Below are 17,443 nucleotides of genomic sequence, written 5' to 3' on the forward strand. Positions count from 1 at the left end.
CTGAATCAATCTAAACATATTCAGCAATCTGGCTGATCGATTTTCAGGTTAGATCTGCTTAGTTGACTGGATGATCAGGATCCAATGTCGATGATCTACCATCTCTAAATATCTCTAAATTTCTTACATATCAGAAATTATGTAATTTATAGACCACGTGCGCGCGTGCACGTGCGCGTACTAACAATGATTTTTTAGTGACCCTAACAGGTGGAATCACAGCCATCCATCCAAAAACCACGAGCATGTAAGAGTCAGCACAATCTTCAACAACTTACCATTTTGCAGAATGCAAGGCCATATCATTACAAACAAAAGCATAACAGCCATGCATCACAAGACAAAATTTCAACATTATATAACAGAAATGACACAAAAAACCTATAATATGACTGAGTGTATATAGGGAGCTGGGAACAATTTTTTTCTGATACAACTGCAAAAGTATAGAAAAATAAAGGTCTGAAAGGACCCCATGCTTATGCATTAAACTGTAACTTATATATACAACAACGTATCAATTGCTGCAAGGGTGTGCACATGGTTACCGAAACTTTTTCTGGTGCATAAGGAAACATGCTCTATAGCCCAAAACTTGATTTTACTCTTTACCTTAAATATTCTAATTTTTACTATATTAAATTATTTATAGTTTTAAATGTTGTTTTCTGTTACAACTAAAGTATGTTTGGTAGGTGGCAAGTGTATTTGAATTTCGGATGGGAGCGGAGTGCATGCTGCAAAGCAGCATCTACTCTTGATCCCTCTTGGAACAATGTGTCATACAAAAGGCATATGAACTGGGATAAATCCTCTTCATTGTCATCAATCAGGTTCAATGGGTGGTCACTACCTTTCTCTGCATCGCTGTCTTCCCAATCACTTGCAGGACTGGGTGGCTCTGGCTCTTCATCCTCAGCCTCTTCGTCCCCAATAACGAATTTTCCATTCTCACAACCATTATATTCAGCTGTCCCATGGAATAACACAGACTGGGGGTCAGGAGGTTCAAGTGATGATGCAACAACAGCTTTGGCGCCTGAATCCAGAAAAGCCTTCACGAGGCTATTAGCAAGCCCATACTTTCCAGTGCAGATTATAATTCTGTCTCTCCATGCTCCAACCTGGAAAAAAATTCAGAAAGTTCAGGAGCATGCTTCATAAGAAAGAAAACTGGAGATAAATGAACTTGTAAGCCTTAAAAATAGACAATTTTTTAGCTCATATACAAGGGGAAAAGCCAGAAGCAAAATGGCAAATAATTTTTGTACCATTATCAAGAGTTTGCACCAAAGAAATGACATGAACTATCTGTTGACACAAAAATCATAGCTGAAGCCGATCTATGTAACAAAACGCCAAAACTGATTTGTCCATGAACCCACTAATAAGCGTAACTTTCTGAGAATATGAAAAGCAAAGCCATGTGCCTTCACCCGTCACACCCCTGAAATAGTTATGTACCTTTGCTTTTAAATAATGAAAAATGTTCTCTTACATAAAACTCTCATCACCTTTACAACTATAATGAACCAATAACAATGTTGTGGCCTCTTTTTCCCTTAACTATGTCCTTCTGCATCACAGAAGCCATGCTAATCTAGTGATACACTTGTTTATGACATGATAATATTACCTTCTGGTAACCTTCGATGTGTCCCCTTGGCCCTTGCTATCTAAACTCCATGGCCACCTGCCAGGCAAAAACTTAATCTAGTGTGGGAAGTCCTCTAATTCTGAAATCCCTTGCAGACCAACACCCCCTCTCTCAGTAAACAACATGATTCCCCTATATGCCGCATGGATTACAACCCTTTTACATTAATACCCATTGGTTTCCCAATGATGGAACAATGTAAATATAGTGTCATAATCACAAGAAAGTTTTTCAAAGCTAAATAGCTTCCAGTTCACATTTAGTTGCAATGAAACTACAAATCTGTGTAAACATTCTGATTCCAAATGATAAATCTAGTTAAAAACTTTTCATACTAATAACTTTTCAGAGAACAAGATACCTAAAGAAACATTCTTCAAATAATTGTTTCCAATGGTAAAGATCAATGGTAAGATCACTTACCCTATAAGAGTTCCACTCCCATGATGCTTCAGCAGATATTCTAGTGAGACTCCTGGTGCATGGACTAAACCCTATCATTTTTCTTTCATTTTAAACCTTACTGAGAACAAAATTATGTAACTAAGATTTCCTGGCAGTGGAAGAAAATCCTACTATAATTAGAGCATTAAAATGGCATTTCAAGCCCTACCATAACAAGAAGCTGAATTTTCATCGTCACAGCAGTCTATAAAAACCAAGTGGATGAAAATAGTATTCATGTTTTTCCTGTTTTTACCATTGTCTTATCAATAAAGCCAAACTCAAATAGTTGGGAGAACACTTGATAGTCATTGTTAGATTATAAAGGTGTATTCAAAAAAAAATATCCCACATTGAATGAGTTTACAGAGCAACAGGTAACTTAGATATTCTTACTCGCCAACTCAACTCAGGTGTTCATTGCAGGACACTCTCTTGCTTAAATTTGCATTGGCCAGGAAGCCAACATCAATCAATAGAGAGGTTGCATTACATGGAAAATAGGTTGTAAAATCTGCTCAAGCCTTTCATGGAGCTTTCTCAGCTTGAAGATACACTCCATCAACCTGATATTTGACAGTAGGTGTCTTGGATGATGAAGATGAAAAAAGGGTGTCGAGATGCCATGCTGTAGAACTTTTGAATAATTTATATAAGATAATCCATGAGGTCCTACCTTATAGCAAGTACCTGTGACAGGTATCTTACAAGTTTTAAATGCACTAATTCTATGTTCTCAGCTTGCTTAAGTTCCTAAGGAGGTCCCAGCCTCATGGAATATTGAATAGAAAACTTTTAGGGTTTGTTCTTTTGAGGGCATGAAACTTAACCAGGAATCTGCATTTCCTGGATAAGTGTTACCCAGGCAACACTTTGAAAAATAATTCACCTATGTTCCCTTATGCATTGGAAAATGGCTTCGGAATCTGTTACCCATGTTCATTCGCATTACAATTGTAACGCAAAAAAACCAATGAACCAACAATTTCCACCATGTTCACTATGTACAAAGAAGCCACATATGGGACAGTCAAGATGAGTCAATTCTGAATTGGAAACAGTAGAAGGGGCACTCAGTTTCTTTGCTTATGATTGCAGTACTTCTACAAAGATTTAATAAATTGCAAAGTGCAAAGATCAGATACACATCATTAGCTTGCTTTCAAAAGAGTAAGAAAATGTGGAAGGCTTCTGACTCGGTGTTTTGACCTTTTTGAACAATAGAACAAATCTAAGAAAACCAACAGAGAACTTTAATGTTTTGTTCTCTCTAACTTCCTACTCTATTTTTTGATGGAACTTATTTCCCAAGTGTTTGATTTGACCAATCAAAAGTGGCAGTATATGAAAACTATCCAATATTTACCATAGCAATCAGCACAATGATAAGGTATGCTCTTTCTACAATCCAAGAAGGTAGAGTACTACAAATTGTTACACATCTCACCATCCAGCGAACATCCTCAGATGTCAAGTGAACAGCAGGAACTGTCCTTCGAAACATAAAGGCACTAATTTCTTGGTTATCCTCCATCACCTTCAATCATAAAAATGACAATTATACATCACTAACAGCCTAGTAAAGGTGAAGAAATAATATAGAAGAAATTGAAAAAAATAAAAATACATACTTGTGTTTGCCGTCCTATATAACGATGGACGATCCCTCCAACTTGAAACCAGGGCCATCGTGCAACCAAATCAGCGACACATGAAACCTTTGTTAATGAATAAGCCTCTTTTCTGTTATGCCCTCGCATCATTGATGACAAGCTCAGCTTAACACTCTGAAGAAATCTATCAGCAAGCTCCCCAGGTTCCGCAACCACAAACACGTCATTCTGCCAACTGATAGAAAGATCACCATGTCAGGTTACAACCAGATTAAAAAATAATCAAACCAAAGATGCGCGCTACAATATATCAAAGAAAGAAGGGCAATATTAGACCTTAATATTGAACCTGTCGAGTCATTTTGAAGAGCCAGATGTATTACGCCTACTTGGGGTAAATTCTGTAATTTATCGTGTAATGCACGAACATGTATAGAGGGTTGCCTAGACAATAATGGAGATGTTGGTGGTGACCCCGGTGCCTTCACAATTGCATGACCATCCAGGCTAAGTGGTGGAACTAAATCAATCCGATTTGCTCGCTGAGGACCAAATTCAGGACTATATAGAAGTGGACTTGATGGAAAGCTTCCAGTAAACAATGGTGATGTAAATGGTGAAGGAAATGCAGTTGCTGGCTTGGAAAATCCTGATGCTCGATTCAGAAGAGATAATCTAATGCCATTTCGAGCACAAAAGGTCTCAAGAGAACGAGCATGATGAATAGTCCTTCCAGAATCAGGACTATGTGAAGATTCCACAAGTAGTACCATGCGCCTCCAGCCTAACGAAGGGCTGTTTTCGTCAAGCCCTGGGGGAAAAGATACATTAAACTCCAGCAACTTACAAAAGACTAGAATGAGTTTAAGTTTAATAACACTCAAGCAACAGAGAAAAATGATAGAAACCTGAGTTTGATGGTTTTGATTTAGAAAATTGCTGAATCTTCAATTTCTCCATTATTTTTTCTTCACTATGGTATCTTGGAACTAGTCGCTCGCAGAGATTTTTAAAAGATTCAGAATTTTTCTGAATGTACTCCTCAGTTGCAGCTTCCAGCTTAAGCCAAATGGCAGGATCAGTCTCATCTAGTTCCATTCCATATCGCTCATCAACTGTCAATGTGAAACAAGTTCACACTGTATCATTGTTCTCAATAACTTACAAGCCAAACAGAGCACAAAAAGGCTTCCTTGAAATTAGCTGATATTATCTAGATTAATCACACATTAGAAGTCTATGGCTGAAACTGAAACATTGACATAGATGAAAGAAAATCCACAGATTCTTCAATTCATGCACAAATTTCTCAGTTAATGAATCACCTGGGTTAAATCGAAAATAATGCATTTGAGGAAGCATGGGTATCAAACTGTCCATCGCTTCCTCCACTCGCTCCACTGAGCATGCACTCTCAATCAAGACTTGTCCTGTATCTAGATAACGCCAACCACCTTTTCGAGCCTAAATATTGCCAGTAAAAGCAAAAGAGTTTAAGAACATGAAGAATTTATATAACATGTGTTCATCAAAGTAATGCCAATCAACATTCAAGTCTCCAATGAGAATATAGAAAATCGAATTTATATAAGTGTTAATGTATTTTAAATTGCTATACAACACCTTCAGATTATAATTTTCATACATTTGTAGTAAGCTACGAGTATATTGTTAATTACTGACTAGTCAATAATTTTCGTATCATCTTGCCAGTCTGCGTGGTGGGTTATCCATTGGTTAATTCCAAATACACAGGCAACATGTTCAGACAGCCAAGAGGGGACATTAAGCAAAAAGTGCAACTTACCTTGGTTGGAACTGAACCACATCCTATTGAAACTATACAATCAATTTGTGTATCAGGCCATAAAAGTTGTGCTTCTCTTATAGCAAAGATAGTTGGATTATTTGCTACAATAGCTCCATCTTGCCAACGATTTACATCTGTAAGAAATTGCAAAGGATAACAAAATTGCCACCAATTACGAAGTTTTCAGAGAAGGTCAACCACATGCACATGATTTAAAAGAATCCAAGGCAAGATGTAGTTAAAAGGCTAGGAATGATTACCATCCGAGTAATCATCAAGATAATATGGAGCAGCAGATGATGCTCTTATAGCTTGCCATATCTGATGCTTGCAGCTTCCAATAAAAGCACTACGCCGGATACCAATTTGAGTACCAGGGGCAGATGTTCCAATTGCACTGATCGCAGGACTCTCAGCCATTCCTGAAGGGAGCTCTGGGGTGCCAGCCGGATACTAGAAGACATGCAGAAGCTGTTATTTGCCAATTCAGTATTCATAGAGAGAGAGAGAGAGGGAAATCTAACTCCCATGCTGCTTATATCAGATTATGTAAACCATGATAGTTAAGGAGGAAAAAGATTATCATGAGCATCCAGACAAGAATTTTTGTGAGAGATCTTTCAGCTATTGCATTATAAGAAAAATTCTAAACACAAGGTAGATCAATCATTCCATGGAAAGAACTTCAGAATGCATTTTCTGTAACAAAATAGCTGGATAATTATAAAGATATAAAAGGCAACTTTATTCATGAAGAGATTGCTTCCAAAAATGAGTAAACATGTAAGAAGCAGCTTTTATAAGCGTACTAGGTCATTAATGCGCATATGAACTAGCATGGAACATACTGCAAATGGACAAACCTGATAATTTCGGAAAAGAAATGGTTGAGCTGGCATAACGCTGACCAGAGTTGATACTACAAAAACCTTTGGGATGCCCTTCACAGCAGACTCTATTAAAAGGTCACCCTCTTCATCAACACACATCTCTTTCAGTAACCTTTCAAATTGATCTGCACTGTGCTGAAAGAAAGCTCTTGAGGTAAGGTCCTGAAGAACAGAAATAAATCAGACAAAAAAAATGCAAATATCCTTACTTTAGATCCATGCACAACTACTCTAAAGCTTTGTGACGAACTTTTGTAAAGTTGATCGAGTTTCTCTCTCCAGGAAGTAGCTTCATCTTTAGGGACAGGCTCAGCAAATACGAGCTTTCCTGAGAAAGAAAACAGCACTTAAGCATGGGTCTGATACTTAGAAAAAATGAACATGACATAACTTTTACGGTCACAGTCCAGACTCTTCACCTAGTTTTTTGTATATTTCTTCACATTGATCCAAAGTCATTTGTTTAATGCCAAGAGCTACAGCAAGCATACCACCCGTGGATGTACCACAGATAAGGTCAAACATTTCATGTATACGCTTTCCAGTTCCTTCTTCAATCTGTCTAAGCATCTGAACTGTTGCCAAACCCTTCATCCCACCCCCATCCATTGATAGTATCCGTAGTCCTTGCTTCCCAACTGGCTTTCCTCTTACTGCTCGACGCAAATTCTCATTCTCTCCTGAAGTGAGGACAATAGAATACAAAGATTAAATTAATGACAAAATGATATAAACAGAACCATGATTAAAAAAATAACATACCAAGAATTGCCAAAGCACGTGCAGCAGCCTTGTTCACACGTGACTCTGGTGTAACTGTCAGGCGTAGAAGAAGTTCATGCAAGCTTTCAGATTGAGCTAGGGTGTGACGATTCTCCAAACAGAAAGCTAAATTGCCAACTGCAAATAAAGATAGGCGTTGCACCTGATAAAAGAACAGATTGTATAATGCATGTGATTATGGCAAAACTGAGAAAGCAATTCATCAACAAGAATCTTATCTCTGGGTTATCTTGCCTCTATGTTCTTGTGTGCACACAGTGCTTTAAGTGATTTCAGGACGTCTTTGGTCAGCATCTTTTGAGCAACACTATCAGAGGCAAAAGCCAAGGTGACCACAACTTGCAATACAGATATCAACTCTTCTTGGTCAACTGATCTCAGAACTAATTCAATAGGTTGCATTATGTCAGATTTAATCAATTGCATTGCCAAAGAAACATCAGCTGCCAGTGAAGAAAGAGCAGAACATGCTTGTTCAACCTGCAACATGTGGTAACCATTGTAAAAGATATTATCGAATTGAGAACTGGAGTTAAAGACTACATTAATCTGGTTTCTTGAAAGAATTTGCAGCTACATACCACATGGCGATTGTCACTGCTTATCATACTTATGAGCTGCCTTATAGCATTTTCTTCTTTGCTAACAGCTATACGATTGCTATGATCTTGCATAATCTTGGCTAGTGCAGATGCCAGCAAAGGATGATGACATGAAGAAAACCGGAAGATTAGAGAGAAGAAGGCACTAAGCTTGTGTCTAGATGCAGTGAAATAGGAACTGTTATCTGTCTGAAATGACCAAAGGAGGTTATAACCATTACATAACTTAAAAGGCTAGCACAAGACTCGTAAAAGTTGCAGGAGAGCTATACCTCAATTTGTACGGTTACAGATTTTAGATTCTCAGTTGCCTCGATTCTGATATTAGCAAGCGATAAATGTCGAAGATTTTGCAACGGCAAAATTTCTGGAAGAAACTCAAGAGGATTCCCAAACAATCTCAGAATACGAAGCTCTGCCATAGCCCTGCCATATAACTGAAAAGAAATGTTAAGGCTAAGAACATCTCAGAGCAATTTGGAATGGAGAAGGTAAAGGCATCAAGACAACTGATAATCGAATGACCTGAAATCCAGAAGTGGGCGGACAAGTTTGTTATGTTCCAGTGATAACTCCACCAGCATAACACACTGCCTAAGCTCAACTGCTCAAAAGACAAAAATTTGTGGTTCAATTAGGTTAGCAAGTTTTGCAACTTGAATGGGCAATTTTTTTCAGTTTCTGTACAATCGCAAATAGTATAATCCAACAATCTATGGATGAAATAGTCTTAGGTAAAGGTCATAAAAGATTCAAACTTACCAGGGACAGAAACCAACATGTTATAGTCAACTCCTAACACTTTCAGAGTTCTCAATTCACCAAGTTCTGGTGGCAAAAGTGTTAGCTTATTGTTATCAAGGTATAATCTCTCAAGTAGTGGCAGTTGTGTTAACTCTACTGGAAGGACCTGTTATTTTCATAAGACCAATTCACAGTAAGGGCCACATCATTGCATAAAGATAATACTACAAAGCTCCATCAATCTATCAGCAATATAATTGAGATCTACAACAGCATCATGCCACAAGAAACTCAGAAAGCACATCAGATGATCTCAACTCCTTCATAACTATAAAAAGAGAAGAATGCAAATAATAACAAGTATAAATCAAGTAAAATGTAAAATTTACAAGACAATAACCAGAATTTTTAATGTGACAATGATCATCAATAGTAAAATAAAATTAAATTAAAAAAGAAACTAAACAAAGATATAAAGTGTAAGAGCACCACATGAGAGAGTGGTCACAAAATGTTTTACCTGAAGTGTCTGAAAAATCAGTTATATCCATATTCTCAGAACATGCCTATCAAGAAATAGTATGAAGCTTATATTCATATTCTCAAAACGTGACAATAAGTAATGAGATTCTCTCATCTCATCAGTTTGCAGAAATTTTACCCATTTCCCTCAAGGAGTCCATTTTACTTTGGCAACAATACCTCTTTACTTAAACTTTTCTTCTTCACCCACCAATTTTTATTTTCAGAATAGCGACAAACAGATGTTGGATATGCCAACATAGCAGATACTAATCACACGTTTACCTTGTATGTGATATTGGTTTCCATCTCCTTTTAAACTTGGTGCCTCCAGAAGAGTCTCTCACCTTTCGAGTATGTGTTTAAGAAGCTGTGATGTTTTTAACTGGATTAAAAATTAGCTTGGCGATGGACAGTCTAGTCAGTTTTGGAAGGATGCATGGTGTTGAACTCCTTGGCAAATCAATTTCCAATGCTATTTATAATTGAAAAGAGGATGATAATGCTAATGCTGATTCTCAATTGGATAGTGGGGGTTGGTCTCATAAGTTTCAAAGGAAATTTTGTAGGGAGCTTAATAAGCAACTAGGTACATTGAGTCAGACTTATTTAATCATCATTTGGAAGGCAAAGAGGTTATGAATGGCAAAATTTGGAGATGGAGTTCTCCATGGATCTTTACAGTCAGATCTTTATACAGTTTCTTAACTCATTAAAGATATACATCATTGCAACTTAACAAATAAAAAAGTATACATATTCATATAATATACAATCTTCAATCCCCATTAAAATTGTCATGAATGTGCATGCCATCCTGTGAGCCACAATTAAGAAAAAAACGTTAAAGGGTGCAAACAGGTGGTGGTAGAGATCGGAGAACATAACCAATAGACCAGAGACCAGATCATTTACAATCTTCAATGGCGGGTCCCATAATCAAAAAAGTTTAGAAAATCATCCAGCTCGTAATGGTTAATCCATCCACACTCGCATCCTCATCCACATGAGCTAACAAAAATAATGATATCGACATGATAGGCCATTAGCCTCTCATGTCTCATGATTCTATGCTCACATTACAACTATCTGCAAGGTCATGTTGTTGATCTCATAACCTAAAGCTGCATGCAGCTGCAGATTTGTTGAAGCCTTGTCTTGGGACATCAAGCGGGCAGGAGGTCACCAATTTCTCCTATAGCCATTTGCTGCATCTCTTCTGAACACCATTACAGACTCCTAGTCATATTTCTATTATCCCATTCTAAGTGCTTGATCGAGATACAAATGGGTGGCACCTTTGGTCATCAAGAAAGACAAATATTGTATCACTGAAGTAGGTGAATCAAGTAGACCCAGATTCATCTGATTTGAAATAATCCATCACCAAATCCAAACCCAATATTGTTCGAGATCACCATCTTCTCTTCAATGTAAGCGTCACATACACCACTACTCCACCCAATTGTGATAAATAGAATGTTGTTCAGAATATTAGTAAGCCTTTTCCAGAAGTGAACAATGCTTGTGAGATTGATCACCTTACCCAACATTGATATTTCAAAAATATTTATGAGTTTGTTGAGTCAAGAAGTTCGCATACTTTTCAACAGAGATGTAAACCATCACATGCTTCTAATCTACTAGGCAAAATCTCAATCTCCAATCCATCATGAGTTTGAATGTCAATGAAAATTTGTTGTATTTCATATGCAAACCAATTATTTGGTTAACAAGCCACATTGTGTAATCATATGAGAAGTCCATTGTCTAGTTTACACAGTATGCTACTGGATCCAAAGGCGGACCATTGCATTTATGTAACATTTGTAGCAGCTGTTCCTTATGTTATAAGGGCAATATAAGAAGCATAAATATTATCACTGTGGAGAGTGATTGATAACTGATCCGAGAATATGCCGTGTAATTCAGAGATGAAGCCTATAAGGATTCAAGAGGTCAGCTCAACAGTAAGAGTAAGGCACCTTAAAAGTCCTATATTGGTGTATTTGAGCAAATATTAGATTAATTCCTTGCATCTTTTATCAGCTACAAATCCTATATTGACCAACAGGAAGAGAACCATGACACAAATCGGGAAAAAAAACAAAAATTAACATTGAATATTCTAACGAACATCGCATGGTAATAGCAGAAAAAAATGATAGGTTGAGCTCCTTGGATCACATATAAAATCCCGGTGCAATCTGAATTTGAAATCCAAAAAAAAAATTCAAGAAAGCGCCATACGAGATCACGAATCTATTGATAAACATAAGATCAAACGAAGCAAATGAACGAAAACCTTGAAGACCTAACAACATCAGTCTCACCGACAAACCACATCCACCCAGGTTTAGAACCTTAAGGCTCTTCCAGTGATCCGCAAGCCTTGGAGACTCTTCCCCAGACCCTGCCAGATCTGACCTAATCAACCGCGTCAAAACGCCAATCCCATCGCTCTGCTGCCCGGAATTCAGAACCTTCGACATCTTCACCGATCTCAGAGGCTCCCGCCGCTTCACGACCTTCATGCCCACTTTGATCCATCCCTCCTCATCCTGGTGGAGATCTAGGACTACAGTGTCCTGCGGCAGGGGGAGGGCAACCATGAGCTGGGACTGGAGGCGGAGGGCGACCTGGTCCTCGTCCTCGCCGGCCGACCAGTCGAGATCGATCCGGAACCCTAATCCCGCGGAGGAAGGAGATGGCGGAGGCGACAAGGACGGCGGCGGTGGGGAAGAAGAGGGGGAGGGGTTATCGGCATTGTCGTCGGATTCGCCATAGTCGAGGGCCAGATGGAAGATCTCGGAAAGCCGCTTCCACCCCAAACCCCATGACATGGCCTCGGGGTGGATGGAATTCTAGGGTTTCTCCAAGAATGGGATCGTGCTTAGGGTTGAGATTATCGGGCGGGGAGGCTGGGCGAAACGGTGGGAGACAAAATATGTCGAGTCGGTCGGAGGTTCGGAGAGACGAAAAGAAGGAAGGAGCGCTGCAGGCTTTTCTTGTTTAGTTAGCTACCTGGTCAGAGCCCTCGAAGTCGGCAAAAACTGTAAGCACGCGGAAATTTGGCACGAGCGACGCTAAGACCTCTTTTTATCTTTTTATTATAATTATTTTAGTAAAAATGACATTTCATATTACTCTTAAATAAATACAACCTGCCAAATCAAAGTAAAAGATACAAAAAAAGCGGTATATTCGCAATGCTAGTCTAGGTAACCTCTCCGGAGTGCCGAGCAATATAGGTAGCAACACAGTCTAAAGCTATGTTCGTCTTCCGGTAAATATGTGCTGTCTAGAATGAGCCTATCTCCCTGACCAGTCTACGAGTCTCACGAATCATCAGGTGACCATCTCCATAGGGATCCACCCTCCGAATCCAATCGATCACTGTAGAAGAGTCCCCCTCGAGGTATATCCTATCAGCTCCAATATCCTCCTCGCACAAGAAATGCCCTCCCATGCTGCCCAAAGCTCCACCTCATGGCGGTAAAGTCCGGGGTGCCGTGGCCTCTCGCCACAATCAGCTTGCCATGGTGGTCTCTAATCACAAAGCCCACTCTTCCATGCACTCCATCCACTATCATGCTGCCATCGAAATTGATTTTGAGATGACCAAGGGATGGGGGCATCCAAAAAAAGAGGGAAACCTGGGCGCTGCGGCAGCAAAACGGATGTCCCAGATATTTCTAGCCATCCTAAAGGATCTCAACACGACTGTTGTAGTGATCTCCATGCTAAGAGCTTTATCCAAGCCATAAAGCTACAACACCAACGATCAATTTATTTAGAATAAATGTAATAATTAAAATCTCAATTTAATATAATGCAATGTAGCTTTTTCTTGGTCTTTAGTCTTAGGGTATACATTGATGTTTTAAAGAGTACATTGTCCGACCACCCACTTCTAGATGACATCCGGTGGTTGCTGAGGGAGTGTGATGCCTTTCAGGTTGTACATGTGTTTCGAGAGACGAATAGAGCTGCTGACTGGATTACCTCTTTTGCTACTCACCATTCTAAAGAGTTTATCTGAACCAATTTTGTATCCGTTCCTCCAAATATATGTAGTATCTTATCTCTTAACTCAGATGGTAATGCTCACGCGAGACTAGTGTGAGCTATCGATGTACCAAAAAAAAAATAAAATGAATTATCCTGTTATAATAGTCATAACCAAAATTACTATTGATTGTCACAATAGTTATAACAAGGTTCTGGAGTCGTACCACTACAGGGCCAAACCAAGGATCGAGAGCGGAGGAGGGGAGAGAAGGTGAAACCCTAATCTTAATCTTCGATGGAAGAGAACTGGGGTAGAGGGAGAGGGCGGAGGGAGTCAAAAAGGGGAAAGGGAGAGGGGGAGAGAGAGAAGGAGGGTGAAGGAGAGAGAAATGTATTATTGTTCAAATCTTTGGAAGGGGATGGAATCAATGTCGGCATCGAATAAGAGTACTAACATCAATGTTAGGTTGGCTAGGTTCCAAGAAAAGAGGGAAGAGAGACTGAAGTCGAATGTGGTCGAGAGGTAAGGGGTTTTATTATAACAAGGCAAAGTATTTTGAATGATTGAATCGTCCCGGATCAGTTCAGTTTGATGCGCCCTAAACCACTCAGATCATGACAGTTCGACATATCTTGCATCTCAAAAATATTACTTTAACTTTTAGATTAAAATATTTACTATTGCAAGAACATTATAATAAAGTAATAGTAAGAAAATAGCATTGTTACCTTTTTGTTTACTTTTTTTTTTGCTAAAGCGGGTAGATCATACCTAACGAGTACGGATGCACCCAATAAAATCAAAAAACAAAATACCTTGTAGTACCTGGGGCAGCTCTCCATCTCCAGCCCATAGGGTACTACCACAGTGACTGGCTACATAAGCAATCACCCAGTCCTCATTGGATAAGGAAATAATTTTTTGATTGTAAAATCATTTTTAAAAATTGGGGTAAAAATATATAAAATTTTGAAAAAAATATTGAATAAAGTTACAAATAAAAAATCATTATTTAGATTAAAAAAATCATTACAATGCTAAATAATATGTTATAATGTTACTATATACCCATCCCCCATACATATAGACATGAGGAGCCATACACATAGTGTTAAAACTATTGTAATAGTTACAATAATGTTATTTTAAATGTTGGTCCGCATAAAGAGTAAATATATTGGAGAACAAGAAAATGCAATAGAAGGTCAAAGATACTCCTACTTTAGAAGTATTTTGAAGAAACCAAATAATCCATAGTAGAGGCTATAAATTAATATATTAATAATATATCTAAATATTGATATTGTTATAGCATTCTTATTATTTTATTGTTATATTTTATATTACATATTATTTATGTTGTAATACTATAATATTTTTATATTATTATAGCGTACTATGTTTTATAATTGATAAAATATAAATTGTATTGCCATGACATGCCTATTATTACATATGGTGATACATTAATATTGTAACATTATATATCATAAAACTATAATATAAATTATTAGTTTCATGCTATTCTCCTTTCAAAAAGATCAACGCCCCTCCATCCTATTAATACAAAACCAACAATGAACATTTTAAACAAAAAATCCACACTATTCACAATAATTTACATCACAAGATTATCAAAAAAATGTTATGCATTTTAAAAGCTCCTACCTATCCATCAAGTGAACACAAAAATTGACTGCAGTATTTGTTATAATAAAGCACATCAATTAAAGACTAAAACTATGGATCATGATATACATGCATGCATGCATGCATACATACATACATACATACATATATATATATATGAACTAAAATTTAAGAAATTTAGATGCTTCCAAGTCATGAATCATATAGAATAATATATTTAGCAGTTGAAACAATATATTTTCGATCCACTTGATGCATGGGTAAGTGATATTTAAAACACGTTATTTTAATATCATAGATACATTATATAGAAACTCCATATTGATTTTGCCGGTAGAGTCGAGATCTCAACCCTTTAGATGGAATATACGAACTATAATAATATATTAGAATTATTATAATAATATAATAATGTTGATATAATATATGGAAAAATAAATTATAATGTTCTTATTTTATTTCCAACTTTTTTAAATAAATAAATCCTACCCATGCAGTGTTTTAATTTGAGCATATATAATCATCAAAGTGATTCATATATCCTCTTATCCTCCACAAAACATTTATCGGCATCTCTTTTTATCTATTAGGAGCTCCATCTTTCTAGAAGCCTTCTAATCTCATATCATACATTCAAGAATAGTATTTTTTGACTAGAATTGGTTGGTCTTGGTGGAGCTATGGCATGGGCAATTTGGTGATGAAGAAAAACTACAACATATACTACAATGGTAGTAACTAGTGCTATAGTGAAGCAACCCATAACTTTTTCCCCTCTAGGTTCCAAACTTGAGTGTCGGAGAAAAAGAGAAATTGCTTACCTCTCTAGCTAGCTTGGGTCATGGTGGTGATGATCCGAGCTAGATGAGGACGGAGGACTTATAGCATAGAGATGATGGCCGACATCTTTTAAGAGGCTAGAGCAAAATCTGCTAAACCAGTATTGAAATCCGTACTAGTTGGTGGGCGGTTCGATATAGTACTGGTTTGATACGTGCCAACATACAGTATGTTTAGGTGTGCACGTTCGAAACTGGCATGCCCATTTTTTTAAGCTTTCCATATTTGATTAATTAATAATCAATCTTTTTAACTTTTTCAATAATTTTAAGTATAATTTGATATTTTTGGATCTTTCTATGATCTCAGTATTATCTAAATGATACATCTTATTATTTTAAAATAATACAAAATATAAAATAATTAGTGAGATATTGTATGCAAGTAAAAAATAATATAAAATATTCTAAAATCAACTAGTAAGATAAAAAATATAAAATAATACAATCAATTACATATATTTAAAGTACAATATATATTTAAAGTAAAATCAACTCTAGCCTTGCTGGCTACAAAATTAGCCGGTCGTGAAAGTGATCCTGGCTCATCAAGCTTTGGCTCTTGCTGTTGGTCTATAAAACATCCGATCATAGGATCATCATCATCATTTACGAAAGCATTATAGATTGGATCTGTGTAATTTAGCTCCACTTCCTTCTAAATGCACTTCAACCTCAATCTCAGGCTATAGTGAACATATACAAGGTTGTTGAGGTGCTTCTATGTCAGACAATTCTTCTGCTTGCTATGGATGAAAGCGAAGGTGGACCAATTGCACTCACAACCACTCGAGAAGACCGCTTGGGAGAAGATCTGGATAGCTAGTCACTTAAGATTTCTGATGGACAAACTAAAATAAATCTACTATTCAGGTATAAAAATATTGAAGAAAATTATATATAAAATAGTATCATATTAGAAACCATCTAATGTTAGGTATTAGTTATCACTGATATGTAATATATCTGGATTTATACTTTTCTTACTTATAACAGCTGCCAAGACTCCAAAACTGTTACTACCCTCTCTAAATATTTTAGTCTGTTAAAGTAAAATGTATTATAATATGTTAATAATTGAAGATACTAGTTAAATTATGCATGTTACTTAAGTTAACTTATCTCTTCATGATCTAGGGTCGCAACTTCTAGATCAAGCTCCATCTTGTAAATCATATTACACAGAGCGGCCAAAAGTTTGCCTTCTATATTGATTCTAGGTACAGTGTACTGAAACTTCAAATTTCAGTAGTAAACTGCAAATAGAGTTCGTAATTGTTTTAGTAAAATTATACAAGTACAGAGAAGTCTAAATTTTAATATTTTTGTTTACTTGCTAGATGCAAGTTTTTACCTATCTGGTAGTCCCACCACTACTCAATGATATTGATGTACTAGTGTGAATGTCTTGAATCTACCTCCCTAATTTGTTTCTTTACCCTCTCTATTATATGATACAAAAAGCTTATCTAAGAGTATCTCTCACTGCCCATAGTCTAAAGCACTTTGTATAATGGCTTGATAGCCTTCACTACCTTTTCAGCCTGCTACCATAATGTCTGCCTCGTTACCAAGTCCTCAACAGTGCCCCTCAATGCCGGCCTCGTAAATCCATCTATTCTGCCATTCAGAATTGACAAATATCTGATGTAGAGCTGCTATCCTCTCAAAAAGGCTATCAAGTGCAATATAGTTGGTAGCAAACTGTGTCACACTTGGTCTTTGTATTTCTTCCCCTACATACCTTCTTATCAGTGATATGACTCATGTATTGTTATAAATATATCTGGTGATGGTTTAGGCTATCTCCATTGTCACGCCCTTGGCCCAAGATCGCGATCCGAGGGTCCGCGCCAACCGCCGTACATCCGTAGAAA

At 37.2% G+C, this 17,443-nt stretch overlaps 1 protein-coding gene across 3 annotated transcripts; it reads right to left on the reverse strand.

The window, feature by feature from the left end:
- Positions 1-333: 333 nt before the first annotated feature.
- On the reverse strand, positions 334-11,908 carry LOC103717146 (phospholipase A I). 3 transcript variants are annotated; one of them, XM_039131869.1, is made up of 18 exons: positions 11,399-11,908; positions 8,562-8,709; positions 8,325-8,403; positions 8,072-8,225; positions 7,779-7,988; positions 7,432-7,677; positions 7,177-7,339; positions 6,834-7,094; positions 6,624-6,742; positions 6,388-6,549; positions 5,785-5,977; positions 5,522-5,658; positions 5,040-5,178; positions 4,623-4,829; positions 4,051-4,525; positions 3,733-3,949; positions 3,549-3,638; positions 334-1,124 (listed from the first exon to the last, which is right to left on the reverse strand). In XM_039131869.1, the coding sequence occupies exons 1-18, from the start codon at positions 11,906-11,908 to the stop codon at positions 678-680; spliced, it is 3,957 nt and encodes a 1,318-aa protein (XP_038987797.1). In that variant the 3' UTR covers positions 334-677. The 3 variants fall into 3 exon arrangements, with proteins under 3 accessions (XP_038987797.1, XP_038987798.1, XP_038987799.1); XM_039131870.1 differs by lacking the exon at positions 11,399-11,908 and adding an exon at positions 11,371-11,389; XM_039131871.1 differs by lacking the exon at positions 11,399-11,908 and having other exon boundaries at positions 8,072-8,236.
- Positions 11,909-17,443: the final 5,535 nt, after the last annotated feature.

The sequence above is a fragment of the Phoenix dactylifera genome, chromosome 11 (genome assembly GCF_009389715.1).
Source record: "Phoenix dactylifera cultivar Barhee BC4 chromosome 11, palm_55x_up_171113_PBpolish2nd_filt_p, whole genome shotgun sequence".
Taxonomy (NCBI): Eukaryota; Viridiplantae; Streptophyta; class Magnoliopsida; order Arecales; family Arecaceae; genus Phoenix; species Phoenix dactylifera.

What these genes read in the sequence shown, in the direction of transcription:
- LOC103717146 (XM_039131869.1), bottom strand. Translation starts at nt 11,908, where the DNA reads ATGTCATGGGGTTTGGGGTGGAAGCGGCTTTCCGAGATCTTCCATCTG. An exon ending in AGAAATATACAAAAAACTAG is followed by an intron (nt 6,743 to 6,833) that starts GTGAAGAGTCTG and finishes TTTCTTTCTCAG; the next exon opens with GAAAGCTCGTATTTGCTGAG. An exon ending in ATCAAAACCATCAAACTCAG is followed by an intron (nt 4,526 to 4,622) that starts GTTTCTATCATT and finishes CTTTTCCCCCAG; the next exon opens with GGCTTGACGAAAACAGCCCT.